Here is a 22,151-nt window from a genome sequence, read left to right on the forward strand (position 1 = left end):
TAGAAGTGAAGGGCTCTAGCATTGGTAGTAGATCCTGCAGGCACTAGTGAACAAATTTGAGGATTTTATGCCACCGCTTCCATCGCGCCTGCACACTAGAGAGAAAAAAATTTGTCGAGTTCCAAAAACATTTCCTACCCCCGTTCCCCTCAATCTAAAGGGGGTGTACACGGAGGAAGCGGGTGCTTGAATCTAGTTCGGCCCCCGTCTACCGCCACCCGAGAGCGTCTCACGTTTCGGAGAGAAAACTCAGAAAGCGCTACCAGAGGGCCAACCGTTGGTGTCTTATCAAGAATATTTAATCACTTTCGCCAAGTGAAGAATTTGGTTAGCTCAGTACTTCTAGTCTCATCTCACTTCTGGTTATACCATCAGTGAAATGATTGGGCCTGAAAATTATGGAAAGGTTGGGGAGTTTTAAAAGTTTAATTTTTACGTTTTTATTCAACAATGTATAATTCAAATTTGTCAGGATGTTTTTGTAAATCGCAAAGAATACTAGAGGTATTCATCCGCCTTCACTTGGTTATTCAATTCGACAGGTTATGATCGTAAAACAAGTCACGTAAATAAAATTTCCCTATTAGCTACGTGTGCATGGTTGCTGGTGATGGGAAGAGAACGTGTTAGCGGAAGTTTATGAGCTTCTGGTGTTAGTTTTGTATGTGCTGGATCTTTCCTAAATAATAGGTTTCTACTTTCTAGCCACGCTTTTTCATGGTGTACCCGGGCCACAAACGAACACACAAACACACATACAAAACATCAGCGCAAAACTAGGTCTGCTTGCAAAACCACATCTAGCAATGAGAGCGTTACGATGTAGGACATCAGATAAGGTTGTAAACTGTACAGGCTTTATAAAATTCACGTGGGTATCTGCAACCTTATAGGTGAAAGCGACCTACATTTTAAACGTACAATAAAGCGGAAACAGGAAAAAAAAAGGTCCTTTTATCGAGAGGCCTGCAGGCGTTTGTTGCTATTGCTTTCGTCGCAATAATTTACCGTATTTCCAATGAGTATGGAGTTCCTTTTGAACATTATTCCTTCGGAGTTTGGTCTCCGTGTCCAACTGGCCTTGGTCTTCGTTGTCACCCTCCTGTTGGGGTTCATCTTTCAGAAACGGTTTCGTTACATCAGGTACAATTTGCCCCCGGGACCCTTCAGTTGGCCCATCGTGGGACACTTGCCATTTTTGTCCCTCGCACCACACCTCTACTATCAAGAACTGGCCAAGAAATACGGGAATATCTTCAGGTTTGTCCGGGTCTGACGAAGCGGGACTCATTATTTTGGACGTATAAAATGACCCCTTCGCAAACTTTACTCGCTTCATTTCAGTTTATATTTGGGAGACACGTTTTGCGTTGTCCTGAATGACAAGGACTTAATTCGCGAAGCCTTGAACAAGGACAGTTTCAACAGCAAACTCCCACCAATCTTAAACCTCGTTCCTCACGCGAATAAGAACGGAGCCCAATGGAAGGAAGAGCGCCAGTCGTTGTTGCGCGCCTTGAGGGAGCTGGGCATGGGCAAGACGGAGGGGGCGGCCTTGGCGGCCACCAGTCAAGCCGTCATGGTAGAGAGCTTCGTCGAGAAACTGAACAAGTCCGAGGGTCAAGCGGTCAAGGTGCGCGACACCCTGATTCACTTGACCAACAACTTCATCTTTAAGATGATCACGGGCTCGACTATCGAAGAGGGCAGCCCAGGGGCGCGCGACATCGAGAAATATAGGTCGGCCGTTTTCAGTTTCCTTATGCTCGACTTTTTCGCGCGTCTCTTTCCCTTGATGACGCGATTCGCGATCCTATTCGTCAAAAAATTCAAAACGAGCGCGCAAAACGCCAGGGAACTCGTCAAAATCTTCGAGTTAGTAGTTCTCACTTTGAATTCGCGACTTGTGGTGTTTTCCGTTGGCTACTACCAATCTGACACCGTAGAGCGACCAGTTTTTGAGGCTAATTTAAATGGTTTTTCTTCGCAGTCAAGAAGTTACTCGGCACGAAATGAACCCGGAACTTTGTCCCGATAAAGATTACATCAACATTTACCTCCGAGAAATGAAGGAAAAGCATCCGCCAGTCTCACACTCAAGTACTATACTTTGGTTTTTTTTCCTATTACGCTAGAAGGAGGGGAGGGTATTTCATCTCCGCCGAACGATCTCTTTCGCGTCAAATCAACGAGGCTTCTTATTCGTCCGCAGGAGAGAATCTGTTGGTCGATTCGGCCTTTCTCATGCTGGCGGGTACCGAATCGACCCGACAAGTCGTGGCGTGGAGTTTCTTCTGCATGGCGCAATATCCCGATGTTCAGAAGAAGGTCTACGAGGAAATCCTCAACATCGTCGGCCACGAAAGATTGCCCGAATGGAGTGACAGCCCATTGATGCCCTACACGCAAGCCGTCTTTTGGGAGGTCGCCAGATATGTCAACATCTTGCCATTCCTCGAAGGACGCCGGTAACTACTCCAAATTGCACGTTCTTCCCTGGAAGTCGTAACTCACGCCACTTTCGGGGAACGATTATTTTAGCCCCGTGGAAGACGAGAGCCTGGGTGGCTACGATATCCCTAGAGGAACCAATATAATCATGGTCTTTCATTCGGTGCACGTCGACCCCAAGCTTTGGGGGGACCCTGAACGCTTCCGTCCAGAGCGCTTCTTGAGCCAAGATGGCCGACTCCTCGAACACCTCGTCGACAATGTTCTGCTTTTTGCGAAAGGTAACGCGTGCTTTGATATGTAGCGGTCACGTCCTGGAATTTAACTATGTGGTGGCCTCGAACGGCATTTACAAGGCGCGATCACCCCTTTTCAGGAAAGCGTAGTTGTCCCGGTGAGGGTCTGGCCAGGATGAGCATCTTCCTTTACTTGTCGGCCGTCGTTCAAGCCTTCGAGATCTTGCCACCCGAAGGAGGCCTGGACTCCAGCGTCTCCTACGCCGTGGGATGTTTACTGGAGAACGCCACCTTCGTCTTTAAACCCAGACATTAACTGGCTTGATTTGATTGATCATTAAAAATACATAGTTACTAGTCGAACTGGTCGACTTTCTTTCGGCTCTTATCATTCGGTAATGGTCCCCCTTCAGGATCAAGGGAAAGCCGCCATTTATATAAGGTGGTGGTGACTTTGGACCAATGTCCACTTTAAAAATTAAACGCTTGGGGGGGGGTCTACTGGACCTGTGGCTACTTAATTAAAAACGTTCCAAGGTTAACCCCTTTAGGTGACCAATGTCCAGTTTGTTAATTAAAAATGCTTATTTCTCAACCTGAATCGGATAATATTGATAATATTATTTTCAACTCGAGCGGTCAAAGCCCTTTGAAGTCAACTTGAGGCCTAATTTTCACCCATCTTTATTAACATCCAAGCTATTGAGTTGAAATAAGTTTCCTTTGTTACCTTTAACAATTTTGCAATTAGGAGCGACGACGTTTAACTGACTGATTACTGAACGTGTCATACTTAGGGAGAGACGAATTATAAACTTACGATTGGAGTTTGTGTAAGGCCTTCGGTTATATCGTGGATGGTGACAATTGAAACGACCTTGGCGCTTCAAAAAGATAGAAATAAAAATTGTTGTTGTTAAAGGCCGACTTCCAGCCAAAAGGCTAATTCTGGCCAACTGAAGAGTCGAGGGAAAAAAATGATTTCTATTATTCATCTTCAGTTAGTTAGAACCACATTGCGCGCGCGGCTTTCAGTTAGTGTTAGAGCAGTTCCAGCTTTTTCCCCCATTGTTAGTCTCGATGCTCGGTTTTCAATTAGCTAGAACCAAAGAGGAGAAGAGGAGAGGGAGAGAGAGAGAGAGAGAGGGAGATAGAGGGAGAGAGAGGGAGGGAGGGAGGGAGAGAGAGAGAGAGAGGGAGATAGAGGGAGAGAGAGGGAGGGAGGGAGGGAGAGAGGGGGAGGGAGAGAGGGGGAGGGAGAGAGAGAGAGAGATAGAAACAGGCTTTATAAAATCCTCCGAAAAATTGGTAAATAGGGGGGTAGTAAAAACAATTTCCGGTACGTTTAGTTTTAGGACGCACATCCTTCTGCGCATGGGGCGGGGCTTGACCTCCTCGCCTTATCTCTGTCACCCCCTACGTCAACTATGCGTGGTGTACCGTAGATTTTCCCCTGTTTTAACCACGCATGGATCACGGCTGCCTATACTGATTCTCTCTCCGTCTTTCTCTAATTCTCTTTGAGCTAGAACCCTTTTGGCTGGAAGTCGGCCTTTAGATTCCACAACTAGGCATACTCTGTTATATATTGAACGGATGTGGTTACGTTCCCAGTTATCTCTGGCCTCGACATATCCCCTCTCGCCGCGAAAACACTTACTTTATTTAGATAACTGATCGAGAGTTTTTGTGGTGAATTTCTGCGTTTTGTGCTAATAAAAGTGTATTGGGTAGTTGTCGAGCGCGCATCGCGGCGAGACTTCTTCTCCCAAATTTTTGTAAATTAGCGATGGAGTCCCTTTTTAACGTATCTTCGTGGGAGTTCGGCTCCCGTGTCCAACTGGCCTTGGTCTTCGTTGTCACCCTCCTGTTGGGGGTCATCTTTCAGAAGCGGTTTCATTACATGAGGTACAATTTACCCCCGGGTCCCTTCAGTTGGCCCATCGTGGGGCACTTGCCCTTCTTGCCCCCCGCCACCCATCTTTACTATCTCGAGTTGGCCAAGAAATACGGAAATATCTTCAGGTAAGTAAAACTACCATCTTCACTGGAGGTTTTAAACGTCGCGACGGTCATCTTTCCGTGTACGTGAACGTATACGGGAACGTCTAGGAAATACGTGTTTCAAATTTAGAAGTAGAAAACCGATAAGTCTTGATTCTTATTAAGAAAACTGAGGCGGTAAAAAAAATGGAGTGCTATAAACGTAATTGCGGTAAATACGTGAAAAGTATTGATTCGGCGATGAAGACGTAGAAAAACATTAAATTGTGTTAGACTAATTTCATAGTATTGTCAGTAAATTTAGTTTGAATGAGTCGATTTTCTTCTGTTACTGTTAACCTTATCAGAAGGTAAACAGTTCGCTACTAAATTTATCTTTTGCACTTGAGCTTCGACAACCTTTTCGAGTATTTATTTGCTACAACTTTCGTGACTAAATATTTCAAGTACTTAACTGCCCGGTAATTTTAACTCGGGTAATTTCAGTTTGTACTTGGGAGACAAACTATACATCATTCTGAACGACAATGACTTGATTCGCGAAGCTCTGAACAACGAGAACTTCATGGGCCGACCTCCGCACTCCTTCGAACTCGTCCCAAATAGACCCAGTAAGTAATTGGCTACTCTTCGACAGTTCCGCCTAGGACAAGGAAGTTTCAAAGTATCTTCACCTCAGGCGTTGCCGAGATGAACGGACCCGAATGGAAGGAACAGCGGCGGTCCATGTTGCGCGCCTTGAGGGATTTGGGCATGGGCAAGACGGAGGGAGCGGCCGTGGCGGCCAGCAATCAAGCCGACATGGTGGAGAGCTTCGTCGAGAAACTGAAGAGGAGCGAGGGTCAAGCGGTCAAGGTGCGCGAGGCTCTGATGCACGAGACCAACAACTTAATGTTCAAGTTGATCGCGGACACCACTTTCGACACGGGGACGAAACTGGCTCAAATCGTTTACAGATTCCAATCGAATGTTATGAAATACTTGATGGTGAATCAGAAAAAGTACTTCTACCCCTTCTTGGCTCCATTCATCGAGTGGTTCAATCCGCACATCAGAAACGCGCGGCGCAATTTGTCCGAATTCACCCAAGCCCTCGAGTAAGTGCATGGCGCGACATTTTCAGTCGAAACCCTAAATTATACTTACATGTCTGTGCGCTTTGGTATCGCTCAATCATGCCAACCTTTTTCTTTCCTTGTCCATTGCTTTGGTTCCTGGTGGCATTAGAGACGCGTGTTTGTATTCCGTGTCATTTTCTTAATGGTCCAATCAGGACACTGATGGACCAATTGATTTTGTTCCTATATGTTACTAAAGATGGCGGACGTAATAATCACTAATTATCGCAGAGTTGAAGTTGATCGTCACGAAAAGAACTTGGAAGAAAGTGAGAAGAGAGATTACATCGACTACTATCTCCAGGAAATGAACAACACCTCTCTCAAGTCATTTTCAAGTACACAACTACGAATGATTTTAATACCAAAAAATTGTCGCGCTAAAAGCTCGGTACAACAATATAGGACAGGTGATGTTGTCCAATTCTACCATACTCATGGTAGCCGGAGCCGAAGCCACTCAAATTTCTTTGGAATGGATGTTCATGACTATGGTCCAGTACCCGGATGTCCAGAAGAAGGTCTACGAGGAAATCGTTGATGTCGTCGGCAAAGAGAGACTGCCCGAATGGAATGACAGCCAATTTATGCCCTACACTCAGGCCGTCTACTGGGAGGTCATGAGATACGTTAACTTGTTTCCCGTGAACGAAGGACGCTGGTAAGTCCTTTGAAGCTCGCGAAGAGGATGTGTGGAGGCTGACCAGTCCATTGGGAATGAGTGCGGATATTTGACCAGTTGAATCCTCACCTTCCAGGGTGATGGAAGATGACACTCTTGGTGGGTACGACATCCCCAAAGGAGCCACTATAATGATGGTCTTCCAGTCAGTCCACATGGACCCCAAGATCTGGGGCGACCCGGAAAAGTTCCGACCCGAACGTTTCTTGTCCAAAGATGGGAAATCCCTCAACAACCTCGTCGACAACGTCATCATCTTTTCCAAAGGTAAAATAAGTGAAGACTAAATCTTACCGGGAGTACATAAAAACCCCCCTTCGGGGCGGTTGAAGGGGGGTTATAATGTACTTCTGATCTTACCATCTTTGACGATACGTGCCAATAGGAAAGCGTAATTGTCCCGGCGAGGGTTTGGCCAAGATGAACATCTTCCTGTACTTCTCGGCCGTTGTTCAAGCCTTCCAGATCTTGCCACCCAAAGGCGGACTGGACACCAAGGTCGACCACAGCGTGACTGCCAAACTGGACAACGCCAAATTCGTCTTCAAAACCAGAAATTAACCTTTGAACCCTTAATTTTGTGAAATAAAATTAATCAATTAAATGAATAATTTCTCTTGAGAACAGTGGTGGATTGTTTACAAAGATACTAATTGTAATAATTATACCAATAGTCAGACTTACGATGACACACGTTGGAAACTTATGATTGGTGGCGCCGCGTAGATCTGAAGTTGCGATTGAAACGGCCTAGTATTCCAAAAATATTTAGCCTTGATTTTCCAATCTAATATTAAGTAACAATTGAGTAACAGTGTCCTCGATAAGGCTTTCAAAGGGAGGCTTCGTACTTGGGATGTAGAGCGTGTATCTGTAACCGTTCAAATACAATTTCTAGTGAACTTCCATGATCCTTTATCGCCTTGTTTTTTCAAGCTGTCAATCTTCACCCGAATTCTCCGCGCTCCTACGATAACAAACACAGAAGATAAATTGCGATGAGTTTATATAGATTACGAGGTTTCTTGTAAATTTCTGAGCAGTTTGAAATTAGAATTGTAGGCTGTCGGACTTCGGGCACTGGAACTTAGCAATGGAGTTCCTTTTGAACATGATTCCTTCGGAGTTTGGCCTCCGCGTCCAACTGGCCTTGGTCTTCGTTGTCACCCTCCTATTGGGGGTCATCTTTCAGAAACGGTTTCAATACATGAAGTACAATTTGCCCCCGGGACCCTTCAGTTGGCCCATCGTGGGACACTTGCCCTTCTTGCCACCCGAAAGACACCTTTACTATAAGGCGCTGGCCAAGAAATACGGAAATATTTTCAGGTAAGACTATACCATCTTCTTTAGACACCGTACGTGGTTCAAATTAGAAAGAAAAGACATTGAAATTGGTTTTGGTCTTTGAGTGCCTCGTTCCGCGCAAGGTGCTAAGGGAGTATGTAGTCCCCAATTAGGAGTTTAGAGTCCGTTTGAAATTATTTTAGGACATGGTGGAAAATCAGTGATGAGGAATGTGTGTAGACGTAATTTTCTAATTGTATCTTTTAAGGTCATTCAACAATATCGCTTTTAATGAGAAATGGTTCAAGTACCAGGGCATTTTTAACTCGAGTTTAATTTCAGTTTGTACTTGGGAGACAAATTATGCATCGTCCTGAACGACAATGATTTGATCCGCGAAGCTCTGAACAAAGACAGCTTCAATGGTCGACCGCCGCACACCTTCGAACTCGTTCCAAACGCCGAAAGTAATTAACAAATCATTTACTCAATTTTCGAGTGTACTTGAAATGAGGTTGAGATGTTCTAAACTCTTTACCCACTCGAGGTATGGGTGAGTTGAACGGGCTGGAATGGAAGGAACAACGCCAGTCCTTTCTGCGGGCCCTGAGAGAACTGGGCATGGGCAAGACGGACGGGGCCGCCATTTCGGCCAGTAGCCAATCCGATATGGTGCAGAGTTTCGTTGACCAACTGAAGAAGAGCGAGGGTCAATCGGTCAGGGTGCGCGAACCCTTGATGCAAGAGTCGAACAACTTGATCTTCAAGATGATCACGGGCTCGACTTTCGACAAGGATTCGAAAATGGGAAAAATTGTCTACGGATTCCAGTCGTCCATTCAAAAGTACTTAATGGCCAATCAGAAAAAGTTCTACTACTCCTTGTTTGCGCCATTCATCGAGCGATTCAATCCGACCATCACGTTCGCTCGTCGCAATCTGAACGAATTCGTCAAAGCCCTCGAGTCAGTTCAAACTCGACGAAGGATCCCAAGTGGAGTTCGCTCATACTCTTGATATTTTTGCAGTGTCGAAGTCTCTCGCCATGAAAAGAACTTGGATGAAAGTGAGATGAAAGATTACATCGATTACTATCTACGGGAAATGGACAAGAGCTCTCTCAAGTCTTTCTCGAGTAATGGCTTTAGTACAATATTTGTCGCATTATCTAATCGCAAAAAAATGCAGGAAAGGTTCTGTTGTCCAATTCTACCGTGCTCATGGTGGCCGGAGCCGAAGCCACTCAAATGACTTTGGAATGGATGTTCATGACTATGGTTCAGTACCCTGATGTCCAGAAGAAGGTCTACGCGGAAATTGCAAACGTTGTTGGCAAAGAGAGAATGCCCGAGTGGGGAGACAGCCCTCTGATGCCCTACACGCACGCCGTCTTCTGGGAGGTCATGAGATACGTTAACTTCTTGACAGTCAATGAAGGGCGCTGGTAAGTACTTGTTGAATCAGTTCCTCCATAGAGGGCGGGCGACACGACCTTGATCGACATAGTCCTAGGTAATGATTTTGTTACACTGACGCTGTTAATGGCTTTTCAGGGTCATGGAAGATGACACTCTCGGTGGGTACGACATTCCCAAAGGGACCGCTGTTATAATGGTCTTCGAGTCGGTCCACATGGATCCCAAGATCTGGGGCGACCCGGAACGGTTCCGACCCGAACGTTTCTTGTCCAAAGATGGGAAATCCCTCAACAACCTCGTCGACAACGTCATCATCTTTTCCAAAGGTAAAACAAGTGCATGAAGACTAAATCTTACCATCTTTGACGATACGTGTCAATAGGAAAGCGTAATTGTCCCGGTGAGGGTCTGGCCAGGATTAACATCTTCCTGTACTTTTCGGCCGTCATTCAAGCCTTCCAGATCTTGCCACCCAAAGGCGGACTGGACACCAAGGTCAATCGCTTCCTCGGGGTTCAACTAGACAACGCCAAGTTCGTCTTCAAAAGCCGAAATTGACCCTTTAAACCCTTAATTTTGTAAAATAATATTTTCCCTTGTCCGCGACTAACTATTAAATTAATCAATTGGTCACCGTAACCTGAATTATTTGTAAGTCATTTGGGTGGGTGGAGGCGCTAAGACGTCCTTGTCGCGTCTCTTTTGAGATACTTAACCTTGAATCCCCAATCTAAAATTGAGTAACAATTGAGAGGTACTTAACTTAGATTATCTTATCTAAGATTAAGTAACAATTGAGTTCACTCCTCTTGGCTCTGTCGCTTGATAACGCGTCGACGACACGAATCACTCGATTATGGAAACAATAGATAAAGAAAGTATAATTTGAAAAGATTTTCGGCTTCCCTTTAATTATTACCTTGCTTTTTTAGCTCTCTACGAAAACTAAAAAATTCAGGTAAGGCCACAAAAAAACCTTAGATGGGTTTTATAATTGGTAGAAGTATCGATAAAAATCACTTGATTTTTCCATTTCACCCTCCCTTTAGTAGAGCCCTCTTGTTGAGACTGTACTAGTACTAGCTAGGTCTAGGAAAGAATTGAACTAGCAATCTCTAGTGTTATATAGTGAGACGCTGGGAAAAACACGTACGTTACCCGAGTCTGGGTTCGCGATAACGTTTTATCTATTGCGATGAAAAATGTCTAGAAATGGGCGTTTATAAGTTATTAGTGTTAAAGAGACTGGAATTAATTTTAATATTAGTTAATCGCCATTCTAATATCGACGGTTAAAAATCATGGATTACTTTCCGTCCGAATTGGGCTTTCAACTTCAACTGTCTCTGATCTTCGGCGTCAGCCTCCTGTTGGGGTTCATCTTTCAGAAACGGTTTTATTACAAGAGGTACAATTTGCCTCCGGGTCCCTTCAGTTGGCCCATCGTGGGACACTTGCCCTTTTTGCCCCCGGCCAGACATCTTTACTATCAAGAACTGGCCAAGAAATACGGAAATATTTTCAGGTAAGTTGCACAATCAGCGACAAAATGACTATAATCCGGTTCCTTGAAATTGTAACTTCAGTTTGTACTTGGGAGAAAAATTACACGTCGTCCTGAACGGCAATGACTTGATTCGCGAAGCTCTGAACAAGGAGAGCTTCGCCGGAAGACCCCCGCACGCCTTCGAACTCGTTCCAAATACACCCAGTAATGAATCTTCGACTAATCTTACCGGGATGAGTGGTAGGATATTAAAGCGATTTATCCCTGAAGGTATGGGCGAGATGAACGGGCCCATTTGGAAGGAACAACGCCAGTCGATGTTGCGCGCCCTGAGAGAAATGGGCATGGGGAAGACTGAGGGCGCCGCCATTTCGGCTCGCGATCAGTCGGACATGGTCGCTGGTTTCGTGGAAAAACTAAGGATATCAGACGGTCAAGCGGTCAAAGTCCGGGACATCCTGATGCGCGAGTCCAATAACTTGATGTTCAAGATGATCGCGGGCGAAACATTCGACCAGGGTAGTGAAATGACGCGAGTCATCGAGGGATACCAATCGACCGTTCCGGAATACGTCGTGGCTACCCGAAACAAGTTCTATTACCCCATCTTGAGGCCCTTCATAACGCTGTTCGACTCGCGCGTCAAAAATGGCCTCCGTCAAATGCAGGAGCTGCTCAAAGTCATAGAGTAAGTACAATCGCAAATGTGGGAGGCGTTTTATCCCCAAGTTTGGTAATCGTTGCAGCCTATATGTTTCTCGGCACGAAGAAAACCGCGGAGAAGAAGAAATGAAGGATTACATCGATTACTACCTTCGGGAAATGAACAAAGCTACTTTCAAGTCATCTTCGAGTAATTGTAAATATTTTTGTTATAAACAAACGTCTAATGTACGTATTTCTCATCAGGACAGACTTTGTTGGCCAACGTTTTCTTGTTGATCGTGGCAGGAACCGGAACTACGCAAAGTGCCTTAGAATGGATCTTCGCGACGATGGTTCAGTACCCTGATGTCCAGAAGAAGGTCTACGAGGAAATCCTCAACATCATTGGCAAAGAGAGATTGCCCGAATGGAGTGACAGTCAATTTATGCCCTACACGCAAGCCGTCTTCTGGGAGGTTATGAGATGTGTCAACATGATTCCAGTTAACGATGATCGCTTGTAAGTACTTTCTTTTTGGACGCTATCTCTTGTGCCCCTGGACTCATTGGCGTAAAAATGACGCGTATGTCTTTGAAATTTTCAGGGTTCTAGAAGACGATACTCTCGGTGGGTACGACATCCCCAAAGGTGCCAATATTCTAATGGTCTTCGAGTCAGTCCACATGGACCCCAAGATCTGGGGAGACCCGGAACAGTTTCGACCCGAACGTTTCTTGTCCAAAGATGTGAAATCCCTCAACAACCTCGTTGACAATGTCCTCGTCTTTTCTAAAGGTAAATGTCCTACGTCGCCACATTGCCGTCTTTGACGGCGTTTTGTCACCAGGAAAGCGTAACTGTCCCGGTGAGGGTCTTGCCAGGATGAGCGTCTTCCTGTACTTCACTGCCGTCGTGCAAGCCTTCCAGATCTTGCCACCCAAGGGAGGACTGGACACCAAGACCAACGATTTACTGGCGGTTGAATTGGACAACGCTATCTTTGTGTTTAAACCTCGAACTTGACCTTTCAACCTTAATTAATATGAACCAGCGGATGATTGTATTTCTCAAAAACAAATGACTTTAGTCAAATTTTTATTTAAATCTACAGAGAAAGTGACTGCTTACCCAAAAAATGTCTCTTTTAGTTTGATAACTTCAGTGGTTTATTCACTTTCGTAATGTAATTTTACGATGAGCCAGTCACACGCTCGGTGTATTTGTGTACACGCTTTTTTACGCTTAATCTATAAACTCCCTATTATTCATCAATTAAAATTAATTTTATTATTCGTAATTGAAGTAAATTAGGCTTAAGATCTTGGAAATAATTAATTGCAATTCGTGTAAATTAAAAATAAAATTTTATTTAAGTTTTGGTCTGTGTGTAGTCACTTGGGGTCGTAATTTTGTACGGCTTAGAATATTTATGACGCCTTATGGCAACTCCACGCTTAATCTTTTGATTAGTAGTCGTATTTATTCCAAGCTTAATCATCCTTGATTTTACGTTTTATCCCTAAACATTAATTGGAAGTTAACTTTCCTGGAAGTTGGCAACTATCTTGATAAAATTTGACCAGCACTTTCCACTCCAATCGCGTGAAGGTCAGGTAAAAAGTATATATCCTCCATGGCTCCTCCGTTCCCAAAATTTCTTCGTTACATTTGAAATAAGCCTTGGCAAGTGCCATTAACGTTATCGGCGCCATTCGCGATCACGAATCGGAAAATCGGAAGTAATTAAGGCGCTAATTAACAAAATTAAGTTAATAACAACGGAATAGTTGAATAGGCAAATTAATAATACAGCTTTTGGTAGATTTAACGAGGAAATTTGGACAAAATTTGGTTAAAATTGTCAGCGAAAATGAATTTCCATTTGTTAGCCGTGACTTTGGTGGTCTCCACCTAGTTTTTCGGGCGCCGTTGGTAATATTTAATTAGCTTAGTTTATAAAAATTGGTAGTTTTTCTTTGGCCTAGTAGTCCGGGTGGAAGTATTGTCTGGTCAAAACGGATAGGTTATGGTCAGGTTGTGCCGAGGCGATGAAAATGACTGCCCAATACACTCCCTATCGAGACATGGTCAGCGTAGAAAATGACAACGATCACGGCAGCGAATGGGACACTGGCAATGACAGGGGATACGTACAGATATACGAGAAGACTGTCGAAGATAGACAAGTCGTCCCTCAAAGGTACCCCAACCTCCTCTTCTTCTTACAACATCAGGTAATTATAATAAATTCTAATTTAGGAATTTGATCGTGGGGGGCATCGCTTTGGCCTTGTTTTGTTCGCTGTTGGGTCTTTTGGTGGGTTTTTTCGCTCACTCTAACCACGCGGAATGCATCCCCAACTTATCCATCTCCTTGAACGCCGTCCGAGACGAAAACCCTTATGTTCAGGACAAATTACTCAACATTATTGACGCCCAACGGATCAAAGACAACATTAAGTAAGGATTGGCGCGTCCCTCGGTTAGATACGAACCCTGACACCGTGGCGTCATTTATTAGAAAACTGAGTGTGGAGGCGCATCCGGCGGGCAGCGAAGTTGACGAGAAGATGGCTTCCGAGCTGGAGGAATTGTGGAACGCCTGCGGATTGGACAAAGTGGAGAGGAAGTTCTACAACGTCTTGTTGCCCGAACCACCGACGCCCACGAACCCCAACCGCCTGAAGATAGTTGACGAGTACGGAAACACCAAGTTTGACATGAACTCCAACGGAGACAACCACAAGGAATCGCATCAGGATGATGAAGACGCCACCAAACTCAGCTACAGCCCTTACTCGCCCAGCGGAATGGTTCAAGTTAGTAATAGACCTATCGGACCTATTTTTTCAAATTGGTTACATTGAAAATAATGGACCAATCACGGACATTTTCTGAATAATAGACGCGCCTTCCCAAAAGTAGACGCGCGTTCCCAAAAGTAGACGCGCGTTCCCAAAAGTAGACGCGCGTTCCCAAAAGTAGACGCGCGTTCCCAAAAGTAGACGCGCGTTCCCATTAGTAGACGCGTTCCCTATAGTAGACGCCTTCCCAGTAATAGACGGCTTCCCAATAGTAGACGCGATCCCAAATGTAGACGCCTTCCCAAATGTAGACGCTTTCCCAATAGTAGACGCCTTCCAAATGTAGACGCCTTCCCAGAAGTAGACGCGTTCCCTATGGTAGACGCCTTCCATATAGTAGACGCCTTCCATATAGTAGACGCCTTCCATATAGTAGACGGCTTCCCAAGAGTAGACGCCTTCCCAATAATGGACGCGTTCCCAAATGTAGACGCCTTCCCAATAGTAGACGCGTCCCTAATAATCGACGCCATCCCAATAGTATACGCTTTCCCTGTAGTAGAAGCCTTATCAATAGTAGACGTCTTCCAAAAGTAGACGCGTTCCCAAAAGTAGACGCGTTCCCAAAAGTAGACGCCTTCCCAAAAGTAGACGCCTTCCCAAAAGTAGACGCCTTCCCAGAAGTAGACGCCTTCCCAAAAGTAGACGCCTTCCCTAATAGTAGACGCCTTCCTAAAAGTAGACCAATAATGGACGGGTTACTAATAGTAGAACAGTAATAGACGTATTTGGAGTAGTAGAACAATAATAGACGGATTCTGAATAATAGACCAATAATAGACGGATTGGGATATTATAGCGGTAATAGAGGCATGATTTAGTTGGTGGTGTTGTTTTGGTGTAGGGTGGTCTGGTTTACGTGAACCGAGCCAGCGAGGAAGAGTTGTTGTTTATCACGGGAAAGATGAAGATTGACTTGAGCAAGAAGATCGTCTTGGCCCGTCAACTGGACATCCCCCCCATTCAACAAGTTCACAATCTACAAAAGTACAACGTCTCCGGACTGGTCTTGTACCCCGACCCGGGAGACTACTGTCCCCCCAAAGTCCACGCCCGCCCTTACCCCCACTCCCTCTGGCTGCCCGAAGACGGCGTCATCCAAGACGCCGTCTGGTGGGAGGGACTCGGAGATCCAACCACCATCGGATACCCGTCAACCGGTGCGTTACCCCCCCCCCCAAACCCCTAATCCATTAGACCGGAAGTGATGACCTCAGTATATTGTTGTTGTCCAGAACACGCTTATCGGCTCCCGCACGAGCGCGACTCTCTGTTGGCCCCGTTTCCGGTGCAACCCATCAGTTTCCACGAAGCGTCGCACTACTTGCGCCTGTTGTCGGGGGAGAAAGCCCCCGAGGAATGGTGGTCGGGGGGCGGCAACATGTCCTTCCATTTGGGCCCCAACTTCTCGCACCCTCTCTGGCAATTCCACATGGAGATCCACAGTTCCTACGTCCCCAAAAACATCCAGAACGTCATTGGTTACATCAAGGGAAAAGTCGAACCTGGTCAGCATATAACATGACATTACATATCTTTGGCCCCATAAATAGGCAGTTCTTGAAGGTTTCGGTGGCTTTTCAGATCGTTACGTCATAGTGGGCGCCCAGAGGGACTCGTCTTCTTACGGGGCGGTGGACAGCGCGGCGGGTACCGCCGTTCTGATGGAGTTGGTCAAAGCCTTTGGTATTCTGCTGAAGGACGGTTGGAGGCCGCGTCGGACAATCATTTTCTGCAGTTGGGGTGCCGAAGAATACGGGTGGATCGGTTCCACCGAGTGGATGGAGGTCAGGACTATCTCCGTCCCGTACTGGATGTTTTTAACGCGTGTCTATTTGATTTTTAGGAGAACTTTAAGATGTTGAGGGAACAGGCGGTGGTTTATATCAACGCAGACGACTTGGTCTTTGAGAATCAGTCCATCACCGCCACTTCTTCGCCCCTTCTCTTCAGCGCCATCTTTAACGCTACCAAAATCGTAAGTTAGTCCCTGTCGTGTCCCGTTCCTTTGTACCTATTAGTTCCAAGTACTTATCGCACCTATAAGTTCCAAGTACTTGTCGCACCTTTAAGTTCCAAGTACTTATCGCACCTTTAAGTTCCAAGTACTTATCGCACCTATACGTTCCAAGTACTTATCGCACCTTTAAGTTCCAAGTACTTATCGCACCTATACGTTCCAAGTACTTGTCGCACCTTTAAGTTCCAAGTACTTATCACACCTTTAAGTTCCAAGTACTTAAGTTCCAAGTACTTATCGCACCTTTAAGTTCCAAGTACTTATCGCACCTTTAAGTTCCAAGTACTTATCGCACCATAAGTTCCAAGTACTTGACGTGCTCCTCCCTCCTGTTGTCCTCAGGTGCCGAATCCTTACGAATTGGACTTGAGCGGCGGTGACCACGATTTCTCCCGAAGCGGCGACGACGACCTGGAAGGGGCGCGTAGCATTTACGACACTTGGGTGGCCACTTTCCCCGACAACCGCAATACCTCGACTCTTCTCTTCCCGGAATACTCCCAAGATGGAACCGATAATGGTACGTCTTCGTCTTCTTATCGAAGCGCGCGCGGTTAGTGACGTCATTGTGAAAGTCGGGTCTTATTGTTTAGACGAATTCGTCATTGACGTCTACGATATGCCGCTTGAAAAAGAAAGCGAGAAGAAGAAGAAGCTGCACGAAGTGTACATGCACGCCGCCATGTTGAAAAAGAGACCCAAGTAAGCGTGACCCCCCCCTTTCTTCTTTCGCGTCTCCTATGACCTTTAACCTTTCCCCCGGGCTTTCCGGCTTTAGGGTCAACGTCAACCCTAAGAAGAATCGTAACGTGCGTTACATGAAGCAGATTGGTGTCCCGACGGTGGACATTGCTTACGTCAACGATTATCAGTTGACCAAAGTGGCCTACCCTCTTTATCACTCGCAGTACGACACTTTCGAGGCCATCGAGAAATTCGTCGATCCAACCTTCAAGGTCAGTCTCTATTAGATGGGGTGGGCTGACCATTGACCATTGGTGTGTGTCATTGTTGACAGGTTCACGCGGCGGTGGCCAAGGTCTTGGGGGAGTTGATTCGCGACGTGTCCGACTCCCTTTTCATCCCGTTCAACCTGATTGACTACGCGCAGCATCTGCGCGATCTCTCAATTGCCGTCCAAACGAGACTCACGCCCTTACTCAAGCGGGAAGCCCTCGACGTTGACATATGTAAGTCCTTTTACATTAACCCCTTAATGGCTTCGCGTCAGACGGCCCCTCCCCTTTGATCCGTAACCTATGGGGGGCTTTGTCAATCCGAATTCGTTTGCCAAGGCTTAGTGACATTAATCGCTAAGCCTTGGTTGATAAAAATATGCAAATCCCGCATTAACCCTAGCCTAGACACATTATTTTTAATGGCTTGGCGTCAGACGCTGCCCCTCCCCTTTGAACCTTAACCTATGGGGGGCTTTGTCAATCCGGATTCGTTTGCCAAGGCTTAGTGACAATAATAGCTAAGCCTTGGCTAATAAAAATATGCAAATCCCACATTAACCCTAGCCTAGACACATTATCTTTAATGGTTTCACGTCAGAAGTGGCCCCTCCCCTTTGAACTGTAACCTATGGGGGGCTTTGTTTAGTTTGCCAAGGCTTAGTGACATTAATCGCTAAGCCTCGGCTAATAATATTTAACGCATTATTGATAGCCGCTTTGGATAGCGCGGTTCAAGGGTTCACAGCCGCCGCCGTCAAATTTCACGAGAATCAAGAGAAACTTGACCTTTCAGAGTAAGACCACTTAAGTTTAATTGTAATTGACGCGTGCGCGTAACTTATTACGATTGTTATCGTTGGTTTCAGTCCAATGACAATCCGTCGCATCAATGACCAGTTGTTGATCCTGGAGAGGATCTTCGTGGATCCCATTAACATAAGACGGCAAGTACCCACTCAGTAAGTAGAGAGTAGACCACACCATTCAGACGCGTCACCATTCCGCACAACCACTAGTTAGAGGAATGCACGCGTCAAAGCTCGTTACTTACCTTTAGAGGGGGTAGAATTTCCCGGGTTAATCGCGATGCCTCTGGCAAGGCTTAACGTATTTAACGCACGCGCTCGCTTTAACCCACGCGAGGTTTAACGAGTATCTTATCAAATAATCGTGTTAGTTAGAGGAATGCGCACGTCATAGCTCGTTACTTAATATCTTTAGAATGGGGTAGAATTTGACGGGTTATTCCCGATGCCACTGGCAAGGCTTAACGTCTTTAACTGGCGAGGTTTAACGAGTATCTTATCAAGTAATCGCGTTTTCTGTTGGAATTTCGCGCTTTCCGATAAAGAGCAATTTGAGTTAGAGTTGGTAGTCTCGCTAACTAAGCCTTGCCAAGAGTTGGTAGAGTTCGCTAAGCCTTGCCAAGAGCATCGCGAATAAATAATTGGCGTGTTGAAAATGGGAGCGTCAATATAATATTTGGTCTCTCAGAAAATCCGCCATTGAATCGGAGATTTCCGACTCTTCTCTTCACGATTTGTTGTTCACGCCGGCCACGTCCAACAGTTGGGGCATTTTCCCGCTAGAGGGCGACGGCGGCGATGACCCCAACAACAAGCAACAACAGTCACAGAGCAAACACTCCCAAGTGGAGAAACTCTACGAACGCGTCTACTACCATCTCGTCTTCGCCTGCCAAAGCGCCACCAAAGTACTCGAAGGACTCGTCTAATTTTTTAACACGCCCCCGCCCCACCCCTTGACCCTTCAGTCCCCCGCCCCCACCCCATATAAAAGAGAAAGAAAGAAAGAAAGAAAGAAAGACCAACGTCCATTTTGAATTCTTGAACAAACGCGAACTGAAGTAGAACTGAACTGAATGACCAGCAGCGGGTCAAATTAATTGGATCAAATTTATCTTGTGACGTCACTAGCGCCACCACCTCCACAACCTCGAGTTTAAAGGGAGGGTGTATCAACGCGCAAAGAGTTAGTGTCGAGTGAGCAAGCAGCTTGTTTTAGCCAATCGCGCCCGCGCTTTGTTGTACAATCGCTGACGTCACTCACTGGCGCAACTGATTACGCCAATCTTAAACAATGGCGTCCTTCCGCCGGGTGACTTGGTTTCGTTTAATTCGCTGTTGAGGTGGGTGGGTGTGCGCGCGACGGCTTGTTTCGTTCTCCATTTTCCGAGCCACAATATTCAAGAAAGGTATTTAATTACTTTTTAGTTAGAAACCGTCGTCTGCTAATTAGACGCCGCTAATCATGACGGGGAAGAAATGTTTAGATTATAATTAGGTTGGTCGTGTCAACTTGCATTTGTTTGTTCAGAGCGAAGGCGTTTTTGTATCCGCCTTATTCCCGATGCCAAGGCTTAACGGGCGGCCATTTTGAACTGACAAATCGGAGTTAATAAATGACGCGTCGTCTGCTTCAGAGTCCTAATTCACTCGTCAGGAATAAGGTGGATTGAGGAGGCTTAACGGGGAGCCATTTTGAACTGACAAATCGGAGTTAATAAATGACGCGTCGTCTGCTTCAGAGTCCTAATTCACTCGTTAAGATTAGGAATAAGGTGGATTGAGGAGGCTTAACGCGCGGGCATCTTTAACTGACAGATCGGGGTCAAAATGAAAAAAAAAGCGTCGTCTGCTTTATTAACCAGAATTTGTCAATTAAAAAGAACCTCGCGTTAAGCCTTAGCATACAATATCGTTGCCCATGTCACGTGTGTGTGTGTGGGTCAGGGCTTAACGGGCGGCCATTTTGAACTGACAAATCGGAGTCAAAATGACGCGTCGTCTGCTTCAGAGTCGAAATTTAATTAAACGCATCGGGAATAAGGTGGATGTTGGTTGGTTTGTTGATAATGACGCGAGTTACAACTTGTTTTCTTTACTCATTTAATAATCTCATCTTTGTTTGTTTGTTTGTTTGTTTGTAAAGCGGTAATTAATCAAGAATCGATTTTTTTTTCTTTGTTAATTAATTTTCGAAGCCAAGACTATACACGACTTAAGTGATAATAATTCCGGTTAATTAATTATAGTCTTCTTGAAGGCGGCCGCGGAATCAAAATTTCATTTTGGGTTAAAATATTTACTTCGAGTTGTTGCTCTTTTGAGAATCTTTTAAGAAGGACGCGTTGCGTTGTTCCCCCCCCCCCCATTGGCTAACGCTTGTTTTTTGTTGACTCGGTGCGTTCGAGTGCCGCCAATGCTTTGAGTGCAGCTAGACAATTATTTTACCTACGAAAATATTTTTTAAACTTTTTGAATTGTTTTTGAGAGATGAGTTAGTTGGGAGCTCGGTGGCCGCTCACCATAGAACGGAAGCGGCTTCATTTTGTATTATTATACTCGCGGTGGCTATTACGTCATTATTTTTTGATCACTCAGTTTTAGTTGTCGTAGTTTTTGTTTTAACGCAATTGAACCAAAAAACACAAAAATGTACAAGGTGTTCCAAAAAGAGAGGTTTATTACGGGACGTAAGTGAGTGGGATGGTTCAATGGGAAATAAATCCACGGGAAGTTAGGCTTATTCCGGGAATTCGTGGAGGCACGGGTGATGGGTAGGGGATGCGAAATCTGAGAGAAATAGGCCTGCGCGCTAAGTGTGGAACGGCTCAGGTTGGGTGGGACGACAAAAATGGGGGAGGAATAGTCTGACTCGATTGTGATTGGTTCGTTTGTAGCCCTTATTGAAAAATTACCAATTCCTCCCCCATTATCCTTGGTGGAGAAGAGTAACTGGAAGAAACTCATCTGTCGTCTGCTACATTACATTTTTGGCCTTTGTAGCAGACGACAGACTAATTTCTTCCCCCGTTACTCCCCTCCAGGAATCCCGGCATAAGCATATTTTCCAGCGATAGGGAATAAGGTGGATTTAGAGCCCATAGAACTAACTTTACTTCGGTCCTTTAACCCTTTGCGGAACAAACTGTATATATTTAATTTACAAGACTGTTACGTCACCAAATCATCATCTAGGCATTCTAATTCTCAATTTTTAACGTGCCCTTTTCAACTAGTCTTACAACCAAGGATGATGGGGGTGGATGAGTAATCTGATAGGGAGATGGGTGGACACGCTAACTGCGAAACGACTCAGGTCCGGTGGGACGTTAGAAATGGGGGAGGAATACTCGGGAAAATGGCGGCCGGTCTACGTCAGACGAATTAGGCAGACCGGCCACCATTTTACCGTGTATTCCTCCCCCATTTTCTAGCGTCCCCCCGGACCTTAGTCGTTCCACAGTTAGCGTGTCCACCGATTTCCCTGCCCCAATTATCCTTATTACAACAACCAATATATTCGCTAATTTTCTAGAAATAACTCTTAAATCGCTAGAAATGTTTTACAGCGCAGTTTTAATGAATTGAAAAGCGACGTAATGATTTTGAAAATTTACAAAAATGATATTTTTCGCTCGAAGGAGTTGATGACGTCACGAACGCGTCACGTCATCGCTAAGCCTTAAAAAATTCGATCAAAAATTGGGAGCTCTGAAAATTTATTTTATTTGGCAATTGGGTTCTTTTTTCAATGAAAAACAAAAGGGCTCTGTATTTGTGACCTTTTGACCTCTGAAAGGCTTTTCCCTCTCGTATATATATATATATATTTACTTAAGAAGCAATCTCAGTGTCACATTTTGTGTCTTTTATTTTTGCGTAACCATTATAGTGAGAAGAACGTTAGTTAACAATTTACATTCCCAAAAACTAAACTAGATCCCCAACAATTAAATGTAATTTTAAAAATCCTAACACCCTCCCCCCCCCCCCGATAAGTGAGAAACAACAAAATATTAATTAAAAATATACAAAATTTTCAATTAAGACTTGGCTATTTTTTTGTCGCCTACATTCACCATAGCACATTCGATCACGCGCTCATCCGTGCGTGATGAAGTTGGCTATGTAACCACGTAATTTTCAGACTAGG

The 22,151-nt window shown here is 45.1% G+C and overlaps 4 protein-coding genes across 4 annotated transcripts; all 4 read left to right on the top strand.

Moving 5' to 3' along the window:
• The first annotated feature begins 1,018 nt into the window (after positions 1-1,018).
• On the top strand, positions 1,019-3,050 carry LOC149677982 (cytochrome P450 2J3-like). The gene is made up of 6 exons (XM_089835999.1): positions 1,019-1,260; positions 1,345-1,875; positions 1,991-2,100; positions 2,213-2,468; positions 2,542-2,732; positions 2,828-3,050. Exons 1-6 carry the CDS (start codon positions 1,019-1,021, stop codon positions 3,001-3,003), a joined length of 1,506 nt encoding a protein of 501 aa, XP_089692125.1. The 3' UTR covers positions 3,004-3,050.
• An 890-nt stretch (positions 3,051-3,940) lies between these two features.
• On the top strand, positions 3,941-12,727 carry LOC149677983 (uncharacterized). The gene is made up of 15 exons (XM_089836970.1): positions 3,941-4,712; positions 5,178-5,302; positions 5,371-5,788; positions 6,041-6,147; positions 6,215-6,470; positions 6,568-6,758; positions 6,877-7,049; positions 7,119-7,185; positions 10,490-10,721; positions 10,783-10,907; positions 10,974-11,391; positions 11,450-11,556; positions 11,613-11,868; positions 11,954-12,144; positions 12,197-12,727. The coding sequence occupies exons 1-15, from the start codon at positions 4,477-4,479 to the stop codon at positions 12,370-12,372; spliced, it is 3,078 nt and encodes a 1,025-aa protein (XP_089693096.1). The 5' UTR covers positions 3,941-4,476; the 3' UTR covers positions 12,373-12,727.
• LOC149677984 (cytochrome P450 2J6-like) lies at positions 7,438-9,841 on the top strand. The gene is made up of 7 exons (XM_089835998.1): positions 7,438-7,820; positions 8,121-8,245; positions 8,326-8,743; positions 8,807-8,913; positions 8,967-9,222; positions 9,332-9,522; positions 9,579-9,841. Exons 1-7 carry the CDS (start codon positions 7,585-7,587, stop codon positions 9,752-9,754), a joined length of 1,509 nt encoding a protein of 502 aa, XP_089692124.1. The 5' UTR covers positions 7,438-7,584; the 3' UTR covers positions 9,755-9,841.
• A 276-nt stretch (positions 12,728-13,003) lies between the features above and the next one.
• On the top strand, positions 13,004-22,045 carry LOC149677985 (N-acetylated-alpha-linked acidic dipeptidase 2-like). Its single transcript, XM_089835994.1, has 14 exons — positions 13,004-13,549; positions 13,609-13,809; positions 13,871-14,168; positions 15,058-15,373; positions 15,449-15,721; positions 15,798-16,000; positions 16,060-16,191; positions 16,576-16,753; positions 16,827-16,935; positions 17,012-17,189; positions 17,252-17,423; positions 17,905-17,986; positions 18,059-18,151; positions 18,687-22,045. Exons 1-14 carry the CDS (start codon positions 13,398-13,400, stop codon positions 18,925-18,927), a joined length of 2,628 nt encoding a protein of 875 aa, XP_089692120.1. The 5' UTR covers positions 13,004-13,397; the 3' UTR covers positions 18,928-22,045.
• Positions 22,046-22,151: the final 106 nt, after the last annotated feature.

This window comes from Phalangium opilio, unplaced genomic scaffold, assembly GCF_054372755.1.
Source record: "Phalangium opilio isolate 3A_F unplaced genomic scaffold, DU_Popi_V2 ptg000042l_1, whole genome shotgun sequence".
Lineage (NCBI taxonomy): Eukaryota > Metazoa > Arthropoda > Arachnida > Opiliones > Phalangiidae > Phalangium > Phalangium opilio.